At 51.7% G+C, this 17,510-nt stretch overlaps 1 protein-coding gene across 2 annotated transcripts in view; it reads left to right on the top strand.

Moving 5' to 3' along the window:
- The window catches only part of gnl1 (guanine nucleotide binding protein-like 1), an 86,505-nt gene extending 72,246 nt beyond the window's left edge, over window positions 1-14,259 (top strand). For both annotated transcript variants that reach the window (XM_059970853.1, XM_059970854.1), the window contains 4 exons: window positions 7,608-7,786; window positions 8,910-9,084; window positions 9,541-9,681; window positions 13,773-14,259. In XM_059970853.1, coding sequence (XP_059826836.1) covers window positions 7,608-7,786; window positions 8,910-9,084; window positions 9,541-9,681; window positions 13,773-14,053 — 776 coding nt within the window. In that variant the 3' untranslated portion in view covers window positions 14,054-14,259. The remainder of the gene's footprint in view (window positions 1-7,607; window positions 7,787-8,909; window positions 9,085-9,540; window positions 9,682-13,772) is intronic.
- Window positions 14,260-17,510: the final 3,251 nt, after the last annotated feature.

Here is a 17,510-nt window from a genome sequence, read left to right as displayed (position 1 = left end):
TCTCCCCCCTCAACCCCACCACCCATTCTCTCATCCTCTAACCTCTTTTCCCTCCTGAGCCCCACCACCCATTCTCAGCCTCTACCCACTTCTCCCTCCTCAACCCCACCACCCATTCGCATCCTCTACCCACTTCTCCCTTCTCAACCCCTCCACCCATTCTCATCCTTTACCCTCTTTTCCCTCCTGAGCCCCACCACCCATTCTCAGCCTCTACCCACTTCTCCCCTCTCAACCCCACCACCCATTTTCTCATCTTCTACCCTCTTTTCCCTCCTGAATCGCACCACCCATTCTCAGCCTCTACCCACTTCTCCCTCCTGAACCCCATCCCTTCTCTCAGCCTCTACCCACTTCTCCCTCCTCAACCCCACCACCCATTCTCAGCCTCTACCCTCTTTTCCCTCCTCAACCCCACCACCCATTCTCTCAGCCTCTACCCACTCCTCCCACCTCAACCCCACCACCCATTCTCTCAGCCTCTACCCACTTCTCCCTCCTCAACCCCACCACCCATTCTCATCCTCTACCCACTTCTCCCTCCACAACCCCACCACCCACTTTCATCCTCTACCCACTTCTCCCTCCACAACCCCACCACCCATTCTCAGCCTCGACCCACTTTTCCCTCCTGAGCCCCACCACCCATTCTCAGCCTCTACCCACTTCTCCCCCCAATCCCACCACCCATTCTCTCATCCTCTACCCTCTTTCCCCCCTCAACCCCACCACCCATTCTCTCATCCTCTACCCTCTTTTCCCCCCTGAACCCCATCACCCATTCTCAGCCTCTACCCTCTTTTCCCTCCTCAACCCCACCACCCATTCTCAGCCTCTACCCACCTCCCCCCTCAACCCCACCATCCCTTCTCTCAGCCTCTACCCACTTCTCCCTCCTCAACCCCACCACCCATTCTCATCCTTTACCCACTTCTCCCTCCTCAACCCCACCACCCATTCTCATCCTCTACCCACTTCTCCCTCCTCAACCCCACCACCCATTCTCAGCCTCTACCCTCTTCTCCCTCCTCAACCCCACCACCCATTCTCATCCTCTACCCACTTCTCCCTCCTCAACCCCACCACCCATTCTCAGCCTCTACCCACCTCTCCCCCCAACCCCACCACCCATTCTCAGCCTCTTCCCACTTCTCCCCCCTCAACCCCACCACCCATTCTCTCAGCCTCTACCCACCTCTCCCCCCTCAACCCCACCACCCATTCTCAGCCTCGACCCACTTCTCCCCTCTCAACCCCACCACCCATTTTCTCATCTTCTACCCTCTTTTCCCTCCTGAACCCCACCACCCATTCTCAGCCTCTACCAACTTCTCCCTCCTGAACCCCATCCCTTCTCTCAGCCTCTACCCTCTTTTCCCTCCTGAACCCCACCACCCATTCTCAGCCTCTACCCACTTCTCCCTCCTGAACCCTATCCCTTCTCTCAGCCTCTACCCACTTCTCCCTCCTCAACCCCACCACCCATTCTCAGCCTCTACCCACTTCTCCCTCCTCAACCCCACCACCTATTCTCAGCCTCTACCCACTTCTCCCTCCACAACCCCACCACCCATTCTCAGCCTCTACCCACTTCTCCCTCCTGAACCCCACCCCCCATTCTCTCAGCCTCTACCCTCTTTTCCCTCCTCAACCCTACCACCCATTCTCAGCCTCTACCCTCTTCTCCCTCCTCAACCCCACCACCCATTCTCTCAGCCTCTACCCACTTCTCCCTCCTCAACCCCACCACCCATTCTCTCAGCCTCTACCCACTTCTCCCTCCACAACCCCACCACCCATTCTCAGCCTCTACCCACTTCTCCCTCCTCAACCCCACCACCCATTCTCTCAGCCTCTACCCACTTCTCCCTCCTCAACCCCACCACCCATTCTCTCAGCCTCTACCCACTTCTCCCTCCACAACCCCACCACCCATTCTCAGCCTCTACCCACTTCTCCCTCCTCAACCCCACCACCCATTCTCAGCCTCTACCCACTTCTCCCTCCTGAACCCTATCCCTTCTCTCAGCCTCTACCCACTTCTCCCTCCACAACCCCACCACCCATTCTCAGCCTCTACCCACTTCTCCCTCCTGAGCCCCACCACCCATTCTCAGCCTCTACCCTCTTTTCCCTCCTCAACCCCACCACCCATTCTCAGCCTCTACCCTCTTCTCCCTCCTCAACCCCACCACCCATTCTCTCAGCCTCTACCCACCTCTCCCCCCTCAACCCCACCACCCATTCTCTCAGCCTCTACCCTCTTCTCCCTCCTGAACCCCACCACCCATTCTCAGCCTCTACCCACTTCTCCCTCCTGAGCCCCACCACCCATTCTCAGCCTCTACCCTCTTTTCCCTCCTCAACCCCACCACCCATTCTCAGCCTCTACCCTCTTCTCCCTCCTCAACCCCACCACCCATTCTCTCAGCCTCTACCCACCTCTCCCCCCTCAACCCCACCACCCATTCTCTCAGCCTCTACCCTCTTCTCCCTCCTCAACCCCACCACCCATTCTCTCAGCCTCTACCCACTTCTCCCCTCTCAACCCCACCACCCATTCTCAGCCTCTACCCTCTTCTCCCTCCTCAACCCCACCACCCATTCTCAGCCTCTACCCTCTTTTCCCTCCTCAACCCCACCACCCATTCTCAGCCTCTACCCTCTTTTCCCTCCTCAACCCCACCACCCATTCTCAGCCTCTACCCTCTTCTCCCTCCTCAACCCCACCACCCATTCTCTCAGCCTCTACCCACTTCTCCCTCCTCAACCCCACCACCCATTCTCTCAGCCTCTACCCACTTCTCCCTCCTCAACCCCACCACCCATTCTCTCAGCCTCTACCCACTTCTCCCCTCTCAACCCCACCACCCATTCTCAGCCTCTACCCTCTTCTCCCTCCTCAACCCCACCACCCATTCTCAGCCTCTACCCTCTTTTCCCTCCTCAACCCCACCACCCATTCTCAGCCTCTACCCTCTTCTCCCTCCTCAACCCCACCACCCATTCTCTCAGCCTCTACCCACTTCTCCCTCCTCAACCCCACCACCCATTCTCTCAGCCTCTACCCACTTCTCCCCTCTCAACCCCACCACCCATTCTCAGCCTCTACCCTCTTCTCCCTCCTCAACCCCACCACCCATTCTCAGCCTCTACCCTCTTTTCCCTCCTCAACCCCACCACCCATTCTCAGCCTCTACCCACTTTTCCCTCCTGAGCCCCTCCACCCATTCTCAGCCTCTAACCACTTCTCCCCCCAACCCCACCACCCATTCTCTCATCCTCTACCCTCTTTTCCCTCCTCAACCCCACCACCCATTCTCTACCCTCTTTTCCCCCCTCAACCCCATCACCCATTCTCAGCCTCTACCCTCTTTTCCCTCCTCAACCCCACCACCCATTCTCAGCCTCTACCCACTTCTCCCCCCTCAACCCCACCACTCATTCTCTCATCCTCTACCCACTTCTCCCTCCTGAACCCCATCCCTTCTTTCAGCCTCTACCCACTTCTCCCTCCTGAACCCCACCACCCATTCTCTCATCCTCTACCCTCTTTTCCCCCCTCAACCCCACCACCCATTCTCAGCCTCTACCCTCTTTTCCCTCCTCAACCCCACCACCCATTCTCAGCCTCTACCCACTTCTCCCTCCTCAACCCCACCACCCACTTTCATCCTCTACCCTCTTTTCCCCCCTCAACCCCACCACCCATTCTCTCAGCCTCTACCCTCTTTCCCTCCTGTACCCCACCACCCATTATCAGCCTCGACCCACTTCTCCCCCCTCAACCAACACCCATTCTCTCATCCTCTACCCTCTTTTCCCTCCTGAGCCCCACCACCCATTCTCCGCCTCTACCCACTTCTCCCTCCTGAACCCCATCCCTTCTCTCAGCCTCTACCCTCTTTTCCCTCCTGAACCCCACCACCCATTATCAGCCTCTACCCACTTCTCCCTCCTGAACCCTATCCCTTCTCTCAGCCTCTACCCACTTCTCCCTCTTCAACCCCACCACCCATTCTCAGCCTCTACCCACTTCTCCCCCCTCAACCCCACCACTCATTCTCTCATCCTCTACCCTCTTTTCCCCCCCCTCAACTCCACCACACATTCTCTCATCCTCTACCCACTTCTCCCTCCTGAACCCTATCCCTTCTTTCAGCCTCTACCCACTTCTCCCCCCTCAACCCCACCACCCATTCTCTCATCCTCTAACCTCTTTTCCCTCCTGAGCCCCACCACCCATTCTCAGCCTCTACCCACTTCTCCCTCCTCAACCCCACCACCCATTCGCATCCTCTACCCACTTCTCCCTCCTCAACCCCTCCACCCATTCTCATCCTTTACCCTCTTTTCCCTCCTGAGCCCCACCACCCATTCTCAGCCTCTACCCTCTTTTCCCTCCTGAGCCCCACCACCCATTCTCAGCCTCTACCCTCTTTCCTTCCTGTACCCCACCACCCATTCTCAGCCTCGACCCACTTCTCCCCTCTCAACCCCACCACCCATTTTCTCATCTTCTACCCTCTTTTCCCTCCTGAATCCCACCACCCATTCTCAGCCTCTACCCACTTCTCCCTCCTGAACCCCATCCCTTCTCTCAGCCTCTACCCACTTCTCCCTCCTCAACCCCACCACCCATTCTCAGCCTCTACCCTCTTTTCCCTCCTCAACCCCACCACCCATTCTCTCAGCCTCTACCCACTCCTCCCACCTCAACCCCACCACCCATTCTCTCAGCCTCTACCCACTTCTCCCTCCTCAACCCCACCACCCATTCTCATCCTCTACCCACTTCTCCCTCCACAACCCCACCACCCACTTTCATCCTCTACCCACTTCTCCCTCCACAACCCCACCACCCATTCTCAGCCTCGACCCACTTTTCCCTCCTGAGCCCCACCACCCATTCTCAGCCTCTACCCACTTCTCCCCCCAATCCCACCACCCATTCTCTCATCCTCTACCCTCTTTCCCCCCTCAACCCCACCACCCATTCTCTTATCCTCTACCCTCTTTTCCCCCCTGAACCCCATCACCCATTCTCAGCCTCTACCCTCTTTTCCCTCCTCAACCCCACCACCCATTCTCAGCCTCTACCCACCTCCCCCCTCAACCCCACCATCCCTTCTCTCAGCCTCTACCCACTTCTCCCTCCTCAACCCCACCACCCATTCTCATCCTTTACCCACTTCTCCCTCCTCAACCCCACCACCCATTCTCTCAGCCTCTACCCACTTCTCCCTCCTGAACCCCACCACCCATTCTCAGCCTCTACCCTCTTCTCCCTCCTCAACCCCACCACCCATTCTCATCCTCTACCCACTTCTCCCTCCTCAACCCCACCACCCATTCTCAGCCTCTACCCTCTTCTCCCTCCTCAACCCCACCACCCATTCTCATCCTCTACCCACTTCTCCCTCCTCTACCCCACCACCCATTCTCAGCCTCTACCCACCTCTCCCCCCAACCCCACCACCCATTCTCAGCCTCTTCCCACTTCTCCCCCCTCAACCCCACCACCCATTCTCTCAGCCTCTACCCACCTCTCCCCCCTCAACCCCACCACCCATTCTCAGCCTCGACCCACTTCTCCCCTCTCAACCCCACCACCCATTTTCTCATCTTCTACCCTCTTTTCCCTCCTGAACCCCACCACCCATTCTCAGCCTCTACCAACTTCTCCCTCCTGAACCCCATCCCTTCTCTCAGCCTCTACCCTCTTTTCCCTCCTGAACCCCACCACCCATTCTCAGCCTCTACCCACTTCTCCCTCCTCAACCCTATCCCTTCTCTCAGCCTCTACCCACTTCTCCCTCCTCAACCCCACCACCCATTCTCAGCCTCTACCCACTTCTCCCTCCTCAACCCCACCACCTATTCTCAGCCTCTACCCACTTCTCCCTCCACAACCCCACCACCCATTCTCAGCCTCTACCCACTTCTCCCTCCTGAACCCCACCCCCCATTCTCTCAGCCTCTACCCTCTTTTCCCTCCTCAACCCTACCACCCATTCTCAGCCTCTACCCTCTTCTCCCTCCTCAACCCCACCACCCATTCTCTCAGCCTCTACCCACTTCTCCCTCCTCAACCCCACCACCCATTCTCTCAGCCTCTACCCACTTCTCCCTCCACAACCCCACCACCCATTCTCAGCCTCTACCCACTTCTCCCTCCTCAACCCCACCACCCATTCTCTCAGCCTCTACCCACTTCTCCCTCCTCAACCCCACCACCCATTCTCTCAGCCTCTACCCACTTCTCCCTCCACAACCCCACCACCCATTCTCAGCCTCTACCCACTTCTCCCTCCTCAACCCCACCACCCATTCTCAGCCTCTACCCACTTCTCCCTCCTGAACCCTATCCCTTCTCTCAGCCTCTACCCACTTCTCCCTCCACAACCCCACCACCCATTCTCAGCCTCTACCCACTTCTCCCTCCTGAGCCCCACCACCCATTCTCAGCCTCTACCCTCTTTTCCCTCCTCAACCCCACCACCCATTCTCAGCCTCTACCCTCTTCTCCCTCCTCAACCCCACCACCCATTCTCTCAGCCTCTACCCACCTCTCCCCCCTCAACCCCACCACCCATTCTCTCAGCCTCTACCCTCTTCTCCCTCCTGAACCCCACCACCCATTCTCAGCCTCTACCCACTTCTCCCTCCTGAGCCCCACCACCCATTCTCAGCCTCTACCCTCTTTTCCCTCCTCAACCCCACCACCCATTCTCAGCCTCTACCCTCTTCTCCCTCCTCAACCCCACCACCCATTCTCTCAGCCTCTACCCACCTCTCCCCCCTCAACCCCACCACCCATTCTCTCAGCCTCTACCCTCTTCTCCCTCCTCAACCCCACCACCCATTCTCTCAGCCTCTACCCACTTCTCCCCTCTCAACCCCACCACCCATTCTCAGCCTCTACCCTCTTCTCCCTCCTCAACCCCACCACCCATTCTCAGCCTCTACCCTCTTTTCCCTCCTCAACCCCACCACCCATTCTCAGCCTCTACCCTCTTTTCCCTCCTCAACCCCACCACCCATTCTCAGCCTCTACCCTCTTCTCCCTCCTCAACCCCACCACCCATTCTCTCAGCCTCTACCCACTTCTCCCTCCTCAACCCCACCACCCATTCTCTCAGCCTCTACCCACTTCTCCCTCCTCAACCCCACCACCCATTCTCTCAGCCTCTACCCACTTCTCCCCTCTCAACCCCACCACCCATTCTCAGCCTCTACCCTCTTCTCCCTCCTCAACCCCACCACCCATTCTCAGCCTCTACCCTCTTTTCCCTCCTCAACCCCACCACCCATTCTCAGCCTCTACCCACTTCTCCCTCCTCAACCCCACCACCCATTCTCAGCCTCTACCCTCTTTCCCTCCTGAACCCCACAACCATTCTCAGCCTCTACCCACTTCTCCCCCCTCAACCCCACCACCCATTCTCTCAGCCTCTACCCACGCCTGTCCAAATGTCGCTTGAACGTTGTCGTCGTACCTGCTTTCACCACATTCCCAGAGAACCACCACTCTCTGTGAACAGTGAAAGCTATCGTGGTGTCCCTGCGCAGGGTTGGGCTCTAACCTTTCCGCTGCTGGTCTGTAGGATTCCCAAACGTGGGCAAGTCGTCCCTCATCAACGGGCTGGTGGGGAAGAAGGTGGTGAGTGTGTCGAGGACCCCAGGCCACACCAAGTACTTCCAGACCTACTTCTTGACGCCCACAGTCAAACTCTGCGACTGCCCCGGCCTGGTCTTCCCCTCGCTCGTGGACCGTCAACAACAGGTCAGTGACTGGCGGCCGAGAGCAGGAGTGTACGTGGGGGTCTCAGCGAACGAGGTTGAGGGGGGGATCTGAGGTGGGTTGCACTCACAATTGGCTTGGCCACGGAAGAACAGTTGGAGGAGGAGGCATTATTCTGTCCTGAGGCTGGTGACCCGTGCTGGGACCTCCAGGGAAAGATTTGGACAGTTCAGGTGTGCTGCTTAGCAAGCTGGCATAAAAGCGAAAGGGGCTGTGCTTCGCAAGGAAGCCTGTTAAACGATACAGAGGGGGCTGCAGATGCTGCAGGTCAGGTTTACTACTACTGACGTGTTTTGTGAGGTTGGTTTTGTGGCAGCGGTTCGGTACAAGGCATAAAATTGTAATGTCACAATAAAACTAGGGCAGGTGAGGAATAATGAGGTTGTGTTCATGGGTTCATTGTCCGTCCAGAAATCTGATGGCGGAGGGGAAGAAGCTGTTCCTAAAACGTTGAGTGTGTCCTCAGGTTCCTGTACCTCCTCCCAGAGGCAATGAGAAGAGGGCATGTCCTGGGTGGTGAGGGTCTCTAATGCAGGGTGCTGCCTTTTGAAGACGATGGGGATGGGACTGGCTGAGTCTACAGCCCTCTGCAGCTTTTCTCGGAGTAGACTGGATGAGCCGAATGGCCCAATTCTGTTCCTGTGCCTTTTCTTACAATGGCTGGTTCAGCCTGGGTTTTAAGTTCAAGTTCATGGTCGTACTTAAGGTCTTGTTCAAACTCGTTTTCAAGCTTAAGTTCAGGGTCCGTCTCCTTGCGGAACCTGGCCGGGGTTACCTGCAGTCCCACTGCCCACCTCCCTCCACAGTGCCTTTCTGTACAGATTCCTGCCGGGGTTGTCCAGCGGTCCTGGTGCCCACGTCCCTCTGCAGTGTCTCTCCATACCGATCCCTGCTGGGGTTACCCAGTGGATCCGCTGTTACCTCGCCCTGCAGCGAGTCTCCCTGGGGACCCTGGTGGGGAGTTACCTGGACTTCGGCTGCCCACCTTCCCCCACAGCGTCTGTCACTGCAGATCTAGGCTGTGGTTACCCAGCCGCCCTGCTGCCCACCTCCCCCATGGCGTCTGTCCCTGCTGCCCACATCACGTCATGCCATCTCTTTCCAGATCCTGGCTGGGATTTACCCAATCGCTCAGATCCAGGAGCCCTACACCTCGGTCGGCTACCTGGCCGCCCGGATCCCTGTGCAGAAGCTGCTGAAGCTCCGGCACCCGAGGGCAACGGAGGAAGGTTCTGAGGAGCAGGCGCAGGCTGAGTACACCGCCTGGGACCTCTGTGAGGGTAGGTGGTGGAGGGAGTGAAGGAAAATGAGGATGAGAGAACAAGGAGATGGGCAAGTGGGTGGAGTTGGGGAGGGGATGGGGAACAAGGTGAATAATTGGGGGGGGGAGGAGGAGGATGAGAGAAATTAGGATACAGGAAGGGATGACGGGCAGGGGTTGGGGTTCTTTCTGAAAGGAGCGGGGAGAAGAGGCTGTAAATGTAATAGTCCAGAAAGAGTTTTCCTTTGTGCTCGGGATTCGGAGCGGGTGCTCAGGGGTGGGGGTTGGAGTGTGTTCGCTGTTGCAGGGGGTGTCACTGACCAGTCCGAGGTCTGGGTGGGGGTGATTACTGATCAGTCTGTGGGTGGGATGGAGGGGTTGGGGTTATCTGTGAATGAGTGAGAGGTACTGACTAGTCTGTGGATGGAGGTGAGGTCAAAAGGCAGGGCTCGCTAATCCCCTCATCTCCTCGTAGCCTGGGCGGAGAAGAGAGCCTACAAGACGGCCAGAGCAGCTCGGAACGACGTGTACCGTGCCGCCAACAGCATCCTGCGTCTGACGGTGGATGGGCGTCTGTGTCTCTGCATGCGGCCTCCAGGATACACGGCGCAGAAAGGTGTGGCCACCCTGTCCCACTGCTGTTGGGGGGTGGGGGGCAGCTGTGGAACGGATACCTGTGGCAGGGGGTGTTGTTTGTTTGTCCGGGTCCCCATTCCAGGAACCGTCTCCCCTGAACCCACCTCTGGTCATAATCCTAGACCAAGAGCCGTACATCATGGAATCTGGCCTTTCTGACCAGGGCGCTCACGTTTGGCCCATCACCTTCAGAAGCCTCCCATTCCGCGGACCTGTCCCCTGTCTATTAAATATTGTTATTGGCGCGTTTTGGAAGGTGGAGAGAGGGTGCAGGAAGGAATCGCGAGGATGTTGCCGGCACTGGAAGGGCTTGGGTTGTAAGGAGAGGCCGGGTCTGTTTTCCCTGAGTGAAACAATCTGAGGGTGACCTTACAGAGGTTTATAAACTCGTGAGGGGTGTAAATGAAATCGATGGTGACCATCGGGGTACGGGGGACTAGTTCTGAGGGCACAGGACTACGATGAGAGGGGGAAAGACAAGGGGGGGGTCAGAGGGGTCACAAGATTATGTGAAACAAGCAAGTGTTAGAGGTGAGTGGAATAACAACATGGACTGGGAAAGTTCAGGGGGATCTGGGCCAATCGCAGGCAAATGGGACTACGCCAGGCAGGCATCATGGTTGGCACAGGCGATCGGGCCGTAGTGCTGTACAACGCCTACGCCAGAGGTAATTTACTTGTCGAGCCACGTCTCTGTGACGGAGAGAAATGAGAACACGGGGTGAATCGGATAGGAAAGGCCTTGAGGGATATTTGCCTAACTGGACCTTTAGCAGCATCGTTGGGTCTTTTGGAAGTCAAGATTGTGGCGCTTATCTCGTGGTTCCGGATGCTGTGTTACATGTTCATCATGGTACAGGAGAGACGGGGCCAGCCAGCACCAGCAAGCAAGGCAAGTGGAACAGTGACCTGTAAAAAGAGAGTGGGGGGTGTGTGGAACGTGCTGCCGGGGAGGGAATGGAGGCAGATACATTAGGGACGCTTAAGAGACTCTTAGGTAGGCGCGATTATGAAAGAAAAATGGAAGGCTATCTTACGAGGGAAGGGTTCGATTGAGCTTGGAGTTAAAAGTCAGCAAGACATTGTGGGCTGAAGGGCCTGTACTGTGCTCTACTGTTCTAAGTTGTAAAGGAATCTGAGTGCGGGGCTAACACAAGGAAATCTGCAGATGCTGGAAATTTAAACAACAACACACACAAAGTGCTGGTGGAACACAGCAGGCCAGGCAGCATCTACAGGGAGAAGCGCTGTCGACGTTTCGGGCCGAGACCCTTCGGGCGGGGCTGTCGTTTCATACTGCAGGATGGGTTTAGATAAAGAAACCCTGTGAGCAGGCACTGGCTGAGTCCCGATCTGGCTCGGCAGACAAAGCAACTTCAGAATTCCATAGCCAGTTGTACTACAAGTTACTAAAAATTTACTACAAGTAGGTGATTAAACAGTATATAGGCAAGCATAAAGAAAGATCAAACTAGAAGGAAAAACAAAAATAATAATGTTAGCCATTGCTATTCGTGAATCTCCTAATATTTTTGGTATTACCCGTAATGAGAAGTTATACAAATTATCACTTTATGCTGATGACTTGCTGTTATATATTTCTGACCCTGACAGGTCTATTCCCGCTATTTTATCCTTGTTGGCTCAATTTGGTAGCTTTTCTGGTTATAAACTAAACTTGGATAAGAGTGAATTATTTCCCTTAAACGCACAAACTATTGAATGACAGGATACCATTCAAAGTTGTTACTGATAACTTTACCTATTTAGGTATAAAAATTACCAAGAAATATAAAGATTTATTTAGACTGAATTTTTTACCTATGCTTCATCAAATTCAACAACTTACTACAAGATGGTCTCCCTTATTCTTATCATTAATTGGTTGGATTAATGCTATTAAAATGATGATTTTACCAAAATTTTTATACTTATTTCAAGCCTTACCAATTTTTATTCCTAAATCTTTTTTCGATAACATTGATTCAAAAAATTTCCTCATTTGTGTGGCAAAATAAAAATCCCAGGTTAAGTAAAAAGCAATTACAAAAATCTAAAAAAGATGGTGGTTTAGCTTTACCTAACTTTAGATTTCATTATTGGGCAAATAATATTCGTAACTTAATGTATTGGAAATTAGATTTGGATTCACCACTGTGCCCACAGTGGGTAAATTTGGAATGTAATGAGATAAAGGGATATTCTCTATTCTCTGTTCTTGGTTCTTTTCTTCCTGCTGATTTAGTTAAATTTAATAAACAGATATCTAATCCTGTTATCAAACATACATTACGAATTTGGTTTCAATTTCGTAAGTTTTTTACTCTGAAAAACTTTGTTCTTGATAGCCCTATCTTACTTAATTTTTTTTTCAAACCTTCCTGGACAGATCAAGCTTTTAACATATGGAAAAGGAAAGGTATAAAATGTTTTCGTGATCTTTTTTTTGAAGATACTTTGATATCCTTTGACCAACTTTCCAACAAATTTAAATTACCTAAATCTAATTTTTTCAGATATCTACAAATCAGAAATTTCTTACATAAAGTTTTACCATCTTTTCCCAATTCAACTTCAGTAGATCTCTCAGATTTGATTTTTACCTTAAACCCTTGTCAGAAGGGATTAGTAGCTTTTATTTATAATATGATTATGAAGATACAACCAGAAATATCAGATAGAATTAAACAAGAATGGGAAAAAGAACTTCGATATAATATTTCAACAGATAAATGGGAAAAAATTTTACAAATGGTTAATTCCTCTTCTATATGTGCTAAACATGCTTTAATACAATTTAAAATTGTACATAGAGCTTATATGTCTAAAGATGAGCTTGCTCGATTTTACTCTTATATTAACCCTCAATGTGACAGGTGTCATCTAGAAGTGGCTTCATTGACCCACATGTTTTGGTCATGTCCCACTTTACATAACTATTGGAAGGACATATTTGTTACCATTTCTTCAATTTGGAATATCTATTTACAACCTCATTTTATTACTGCAATTTTCGGTATACCAAATGAGGATGGTATTCAGTTTTCCCCTCCAATCAGACGAATGATTGCTTTTGTAACATTAATGGCCAGAAGGTCTATATTACAAAACTGGAAAGAAGTAAATCCTCCTACCACGTCTCAGTGGCTTTCTCAAACTATTTCATATCTAAGTTTGGAAAAAATTAGAAGCACTATTTTTGACTCATCAGTCAAATTTGAGGAAACTTGGGGACCGTTTATTCAGCATTTTCATATGAATTAATCTGACCTTTTCTAGACCTTCTTTCTGCTTATTCTTGTTCAGGTATGGAGTTCCGGAGTTTTTTTCTGACACTATCACATACTTATAAACTGTTACTATTGCCCATGTTAGTTTAGTTTAGTTTAGTGTTTTTTTTTATCAACATACATTTTCTTTCACTTATTTTCAATTTTTTTTCTTTTTTGACGATTATTTTTGTTTTCTTTTCATATATAGTTATATAGACTTGATGGATTAATATACTTGTTTCTGTTGATGTTTTAATAGGATATTATTATCTTATTACCAATGTAATTTCAAGTCTATTGTATTCATAACCTATTCATTATTATGTTATGTTTTTTTTTATATATATGAAACTTAATAAAAAGATTGAAAAAAAAATAATAATCTGGACCCTAAACCAACAGTAGAGACAGAACACAAGAACATAAGAAATAGGAGTCGGCCATCCGGCCTGTCGAGCCTGCCCTGCCATTCAATAAGATCACAGCTGGTCTGACCATGGACTCATCTCCACCTACTTGGCTTTTCCCCAGAACCCTTCATTATCCTTTTCCCTTGCTATTCCAAAATCTATCTACCCCTGTCTTAAATATATTTAGTGAGGAGACTCCCCTGTTTCCCTGGCAGAGAATTTCACAGATTCACTACTCTCTGGGGGGGACAGGAGGTTAAGCAGTCTGAGTTGGGACGATGGTCTTGTTCCTATGCTGTGTGCCCCTGGTGGAGGAGGGAGGGGAGACTGGGGTGTGGAGGGTGAGGGTGCCGCACTAACCCCGAGCCCTGTCTCTGCCCCCTCCCCAGCGCACTGGCTGCAGCACAGCGAGACGCAGGAGATCGCCACCCTCCAGGAGGCCCACCGGCAGCTGCAGGGCAAGCAGAGCTCAGAGGAGGAGGACGAGATCTCCAGCTCTGACCAGGAGGAGGATGAGAAGGACCGCGATGCGGATGAGGAGGAGGAGGAGGACGAGGAGGGTGAGGAGAAAGGGGAAGCCTGGCGCAGGGCAGACCAATGCCCAGCGCTGGCCAGGGGAGCTCTGCTCAGCACCAATAAGTTCTCCCTCCTGGGAGAGGATGAGTGTTGACATCCTGGTGTTCTCAGTGTGTCCGGCCGGGATGGTGGGACCAGGGACTCTTTGGAGGACAGAAATCCGATGCATGAGCATCTTGGGCAGGTGCGTTGCCCCTGCTGTGTATTAATTACTTCATTCCGGAGTGCATTGAGGAGCCCCATTCCTGATCTTGCTGTGAATGTACCGCTCTGTTCCAATAAAGCTTTATTTACCTTAAACATGGCTGCTTAACGTCGTGGGCACATAACCTTGTCAAAGGCACCCAGCACCATGGAGAGGGAGGGGAGGGAGCTGGGTGACGTCAGTACAGGCGGAGATGGGTGATGGTTACGGTGGGAGGGAGCTGGGGTGACTTCAGTACAGGCGGGGATGGGTGATGGTTACAGTGTGAGGGAACTGGATTAATGTCAGTACAGTCGAGGATGGGGTGAAGTTACGGTGTGAGGGAGCTGGATTAATGTCAGTACACTTGGGGATGGGGTGAAGTTAAGGTGTGAGGGAGCTGGATTAATGTCAGTATAGTTGGGGATGGGGTGATGGTTACGGTGTGAGGGAACTGGATTAATGTCAGTACAGTTGAGGATGGGGTGAAGTTACGGTGTGAGGGAACTGGATTGTCAGTACAGTCGAGGCTGGGGTGATGGTTACAGTGTGAGGGAGCTGGATTAATGTCAGTACAGTCGAGGATGGGGTGAAGTTAAGGTGTGAGGGAGCTGGATTCATGTTAGTACAGTTGGGGATGGGGTGATGGTTATGGTGTGAGGGAACTGGATTAATGTCAGTACAGTCGAGGATGGGGTGATGGTTACAGTGTGAGGGAACTGGATTAACGTCAGTACAGTCGAGGATGGGGTGATGGTTACGGTGTGAGGGAGCTGGATTAATGTCAGCACAGTTGAGGATAAGGTGAATTTACGGTGTGAGGGAGCTGGATTATTGTCAGTACAGTTGGGGATGGGGTGAAGTTTATGGTGTGAGGGAGCTGGATTAATGTCAGTACAGTTGGAGATGGGGTGATGGTTACGGTGTGAGGGAACTGGATTAACGTCAGTACAGTCGAGGATGGGGTGATGGTTACGGTGTGAGGGAGCTGGATTAATGTCAGCTCAATTGAGGATAAGGTGAATTTACGGTGTGAGGGAGCTGGATTATTGTCAGTACAGTTGGGGTTGGGGTGAAGTTTATGGTGTGAGGGAGCTGGATTAATGTTAGTACAGTCGAGGATGGGGTGATGGTTACGGTGTGAGGGAGCTGGATTAATGTCAGTACAGTTGGGCATGGGGTGAAGTTACGGTGTGAGGCAACTGGATTAATGTTAGTACAGTCGAGGATGGGGTGAAATTTATGGTGTGAGGGAGCTGGATTAATGTCAGTACAGTCGAGGATGGGGTGATGGTTACGGTGTGAGGCAACTGGATTAATGTTAGTACAGTCGAGGATGGGGTGAAATTTATGGTGTGAGGGAGCTGGATTAATGTCAGTACAGTTGGGGATGGGGTGAAGTTACGGTGTGAGGGAGCTGGATTAATGTCAGTACAGTCGAGGATGGGGTGAAGTTACGGTGTGAGGGAGCTGGATTAATGTTAGTACAGTCGAGGATGGGGTGATGGTTACGGTGTGAGGGAGCTGTATTGTCAGTACAGTTGGGGATGGGGTGAAGTTACGGTATGAGGGAGCTGGATTAATGTTAGTACAGTCGAGGATGGGGTGATGGTTACGGTGTGAGGGAACTGGATTAACGTCAGTACAGTTGGGGATAGACAATAGACAATAGGTGCAGAAGTAGACCATTCAGCCCCTCGAGTCTGCACCGCCATTCTGTGATCATGGCTGATCATTCAGTATCAATACCCAGTCCCTGCCTTGTCCCCATATCCCTTGATTCCCCTATCCATCAGATATCTATCTAGCTCCTTCTTGAAAGCATCCAGATAATTGGCCTCCACCGTCTTCCGAGGGAGTGCATTCCACACCTCCACAACTCTCTGGGAGAAGAAGCTCTTCCTCAACTCTGTTTTAAATAACTGACCTCTTATTCTCAATCCATGCCCTCTGGTACTGGACTCTCCCAACATCTGGAACATATTTCCTGCCTCAATCCTATCAAATCCTTTAATTATCTTAAACGTTTCAATCAGATCCCCTCTCAATCTCCTCAATTCCAGCGTGTACAAGCCCAATCTCTCCAATCTCTCTGCGTAAGACAGCCCTGCCATCCCAGGAATCAACCTACCTGCACTTCCTCAATTGCCAGAATGTCCTTCCTTAAACCTGGAGACCAAAACTGTACACAATATTCCAGGTGTGGTCTCACCAGGGCCCTGTACAAATGCAAAAGAACATCCTTGCTCTTGTATTCAATTCCCCTTGTAACAAAGGCCAACATTCCATTTGCCCTCTTCACTGCCTGTTGCACTTGCTCATTCACCTTCATTGACTGGTGAACTAGGACTCCTAGGTCTCTTTGCATTTCTCCCTTACCTAACTCTACACCGTTCAGACAATACTCTGCCCTCTTGTTCCTGCTTCCAAAGTGGATAACTTCACATTTATTCACATTGAATGACATCTGCCAAGTATCTGTCCACTCACCCAGCCTATCCAAGTCTCCCTGTATTCTCCTAACGTCCTCTTCGCATGTCACACTGCCACCCAGTTTAGTATCGTCAGCAAACTTGCTGATATAGTTTTCAATGCCCTCATCTAAATCATTGACATAAATCGTAAAGAGCTGTGGTCCCAATACAGAGCCCTGTGGTACCCCACTAGTCACCTCCAGCCAGTCCGAGAAACACCCATTCACTGCTACCCTTTGCTTTCTATCTGCCAACCAGTTTTCTATCCATGTTGAAACCCTGCCCCCAATGCAATGAGCTCTGATTTTTACTCACCAATCTCCTATGTGGCACCTTATCGAATGCCTTCTGAAAATCTAGGTACACAACATCCACTGGCTTACCCTCATCTAACATCCTTGTTACACCCTCAAAAAACTCCAACAGATTAGTCAAGCATGATTTGCCCTTGGTAAATCCAAGCTGGCTCGGTCTAATCCTATTTCTGCCATCAAGATGTGCCACTATTTCGTCCTTAATAATGGACTCAAGCATCTTGCCCACGACTGACGTTAGGCTAACAGGGCGATAGTTCTCCGTTTTCTCCTTCCCTCCCTTCTTGAAAAGTGGGATAACATTAGCCACTCTGCAATCTTCAGGACCTGATCCTGAATCGAAGGAACATTGGAAAATGATTACCAATGCATCTGCAATTTCCTGAGACACCTCTTTTAGAACCCTCGGATGTAGACCATCTGGACCTGGGGATTTATTAGCCTTCAGTCCTACCAGTCTACTCATCACAGTTTCTTTCCTAATGTCAATCTGTCTCAATTCCTCTGATATCTTATGACCCTGGCCCATCCATACATCTGGGAGATTGCTTGTGTCCTCCCTGGTGAAGACAGATCTAA

Source organism: Hypanus sabinus, chromosome 5 (assembly GCF_030144855.1).
Source record: "Hypanus sabinus isolate sHypSab1 chromosome 5, sHypSab1.hap1, whole genome shotgun sequence".
In the NCBI taxonomy this organism is placed as follows: Eukaryota; Metazoa; Chordata; class Chondrichthyes; order Myliobatiformes; family Dasyatidae; genus Hypanus; species Hypanus sabinus.
This window is presented reverse-complemented; position numbering and strand designations above follow the sequence as displayed.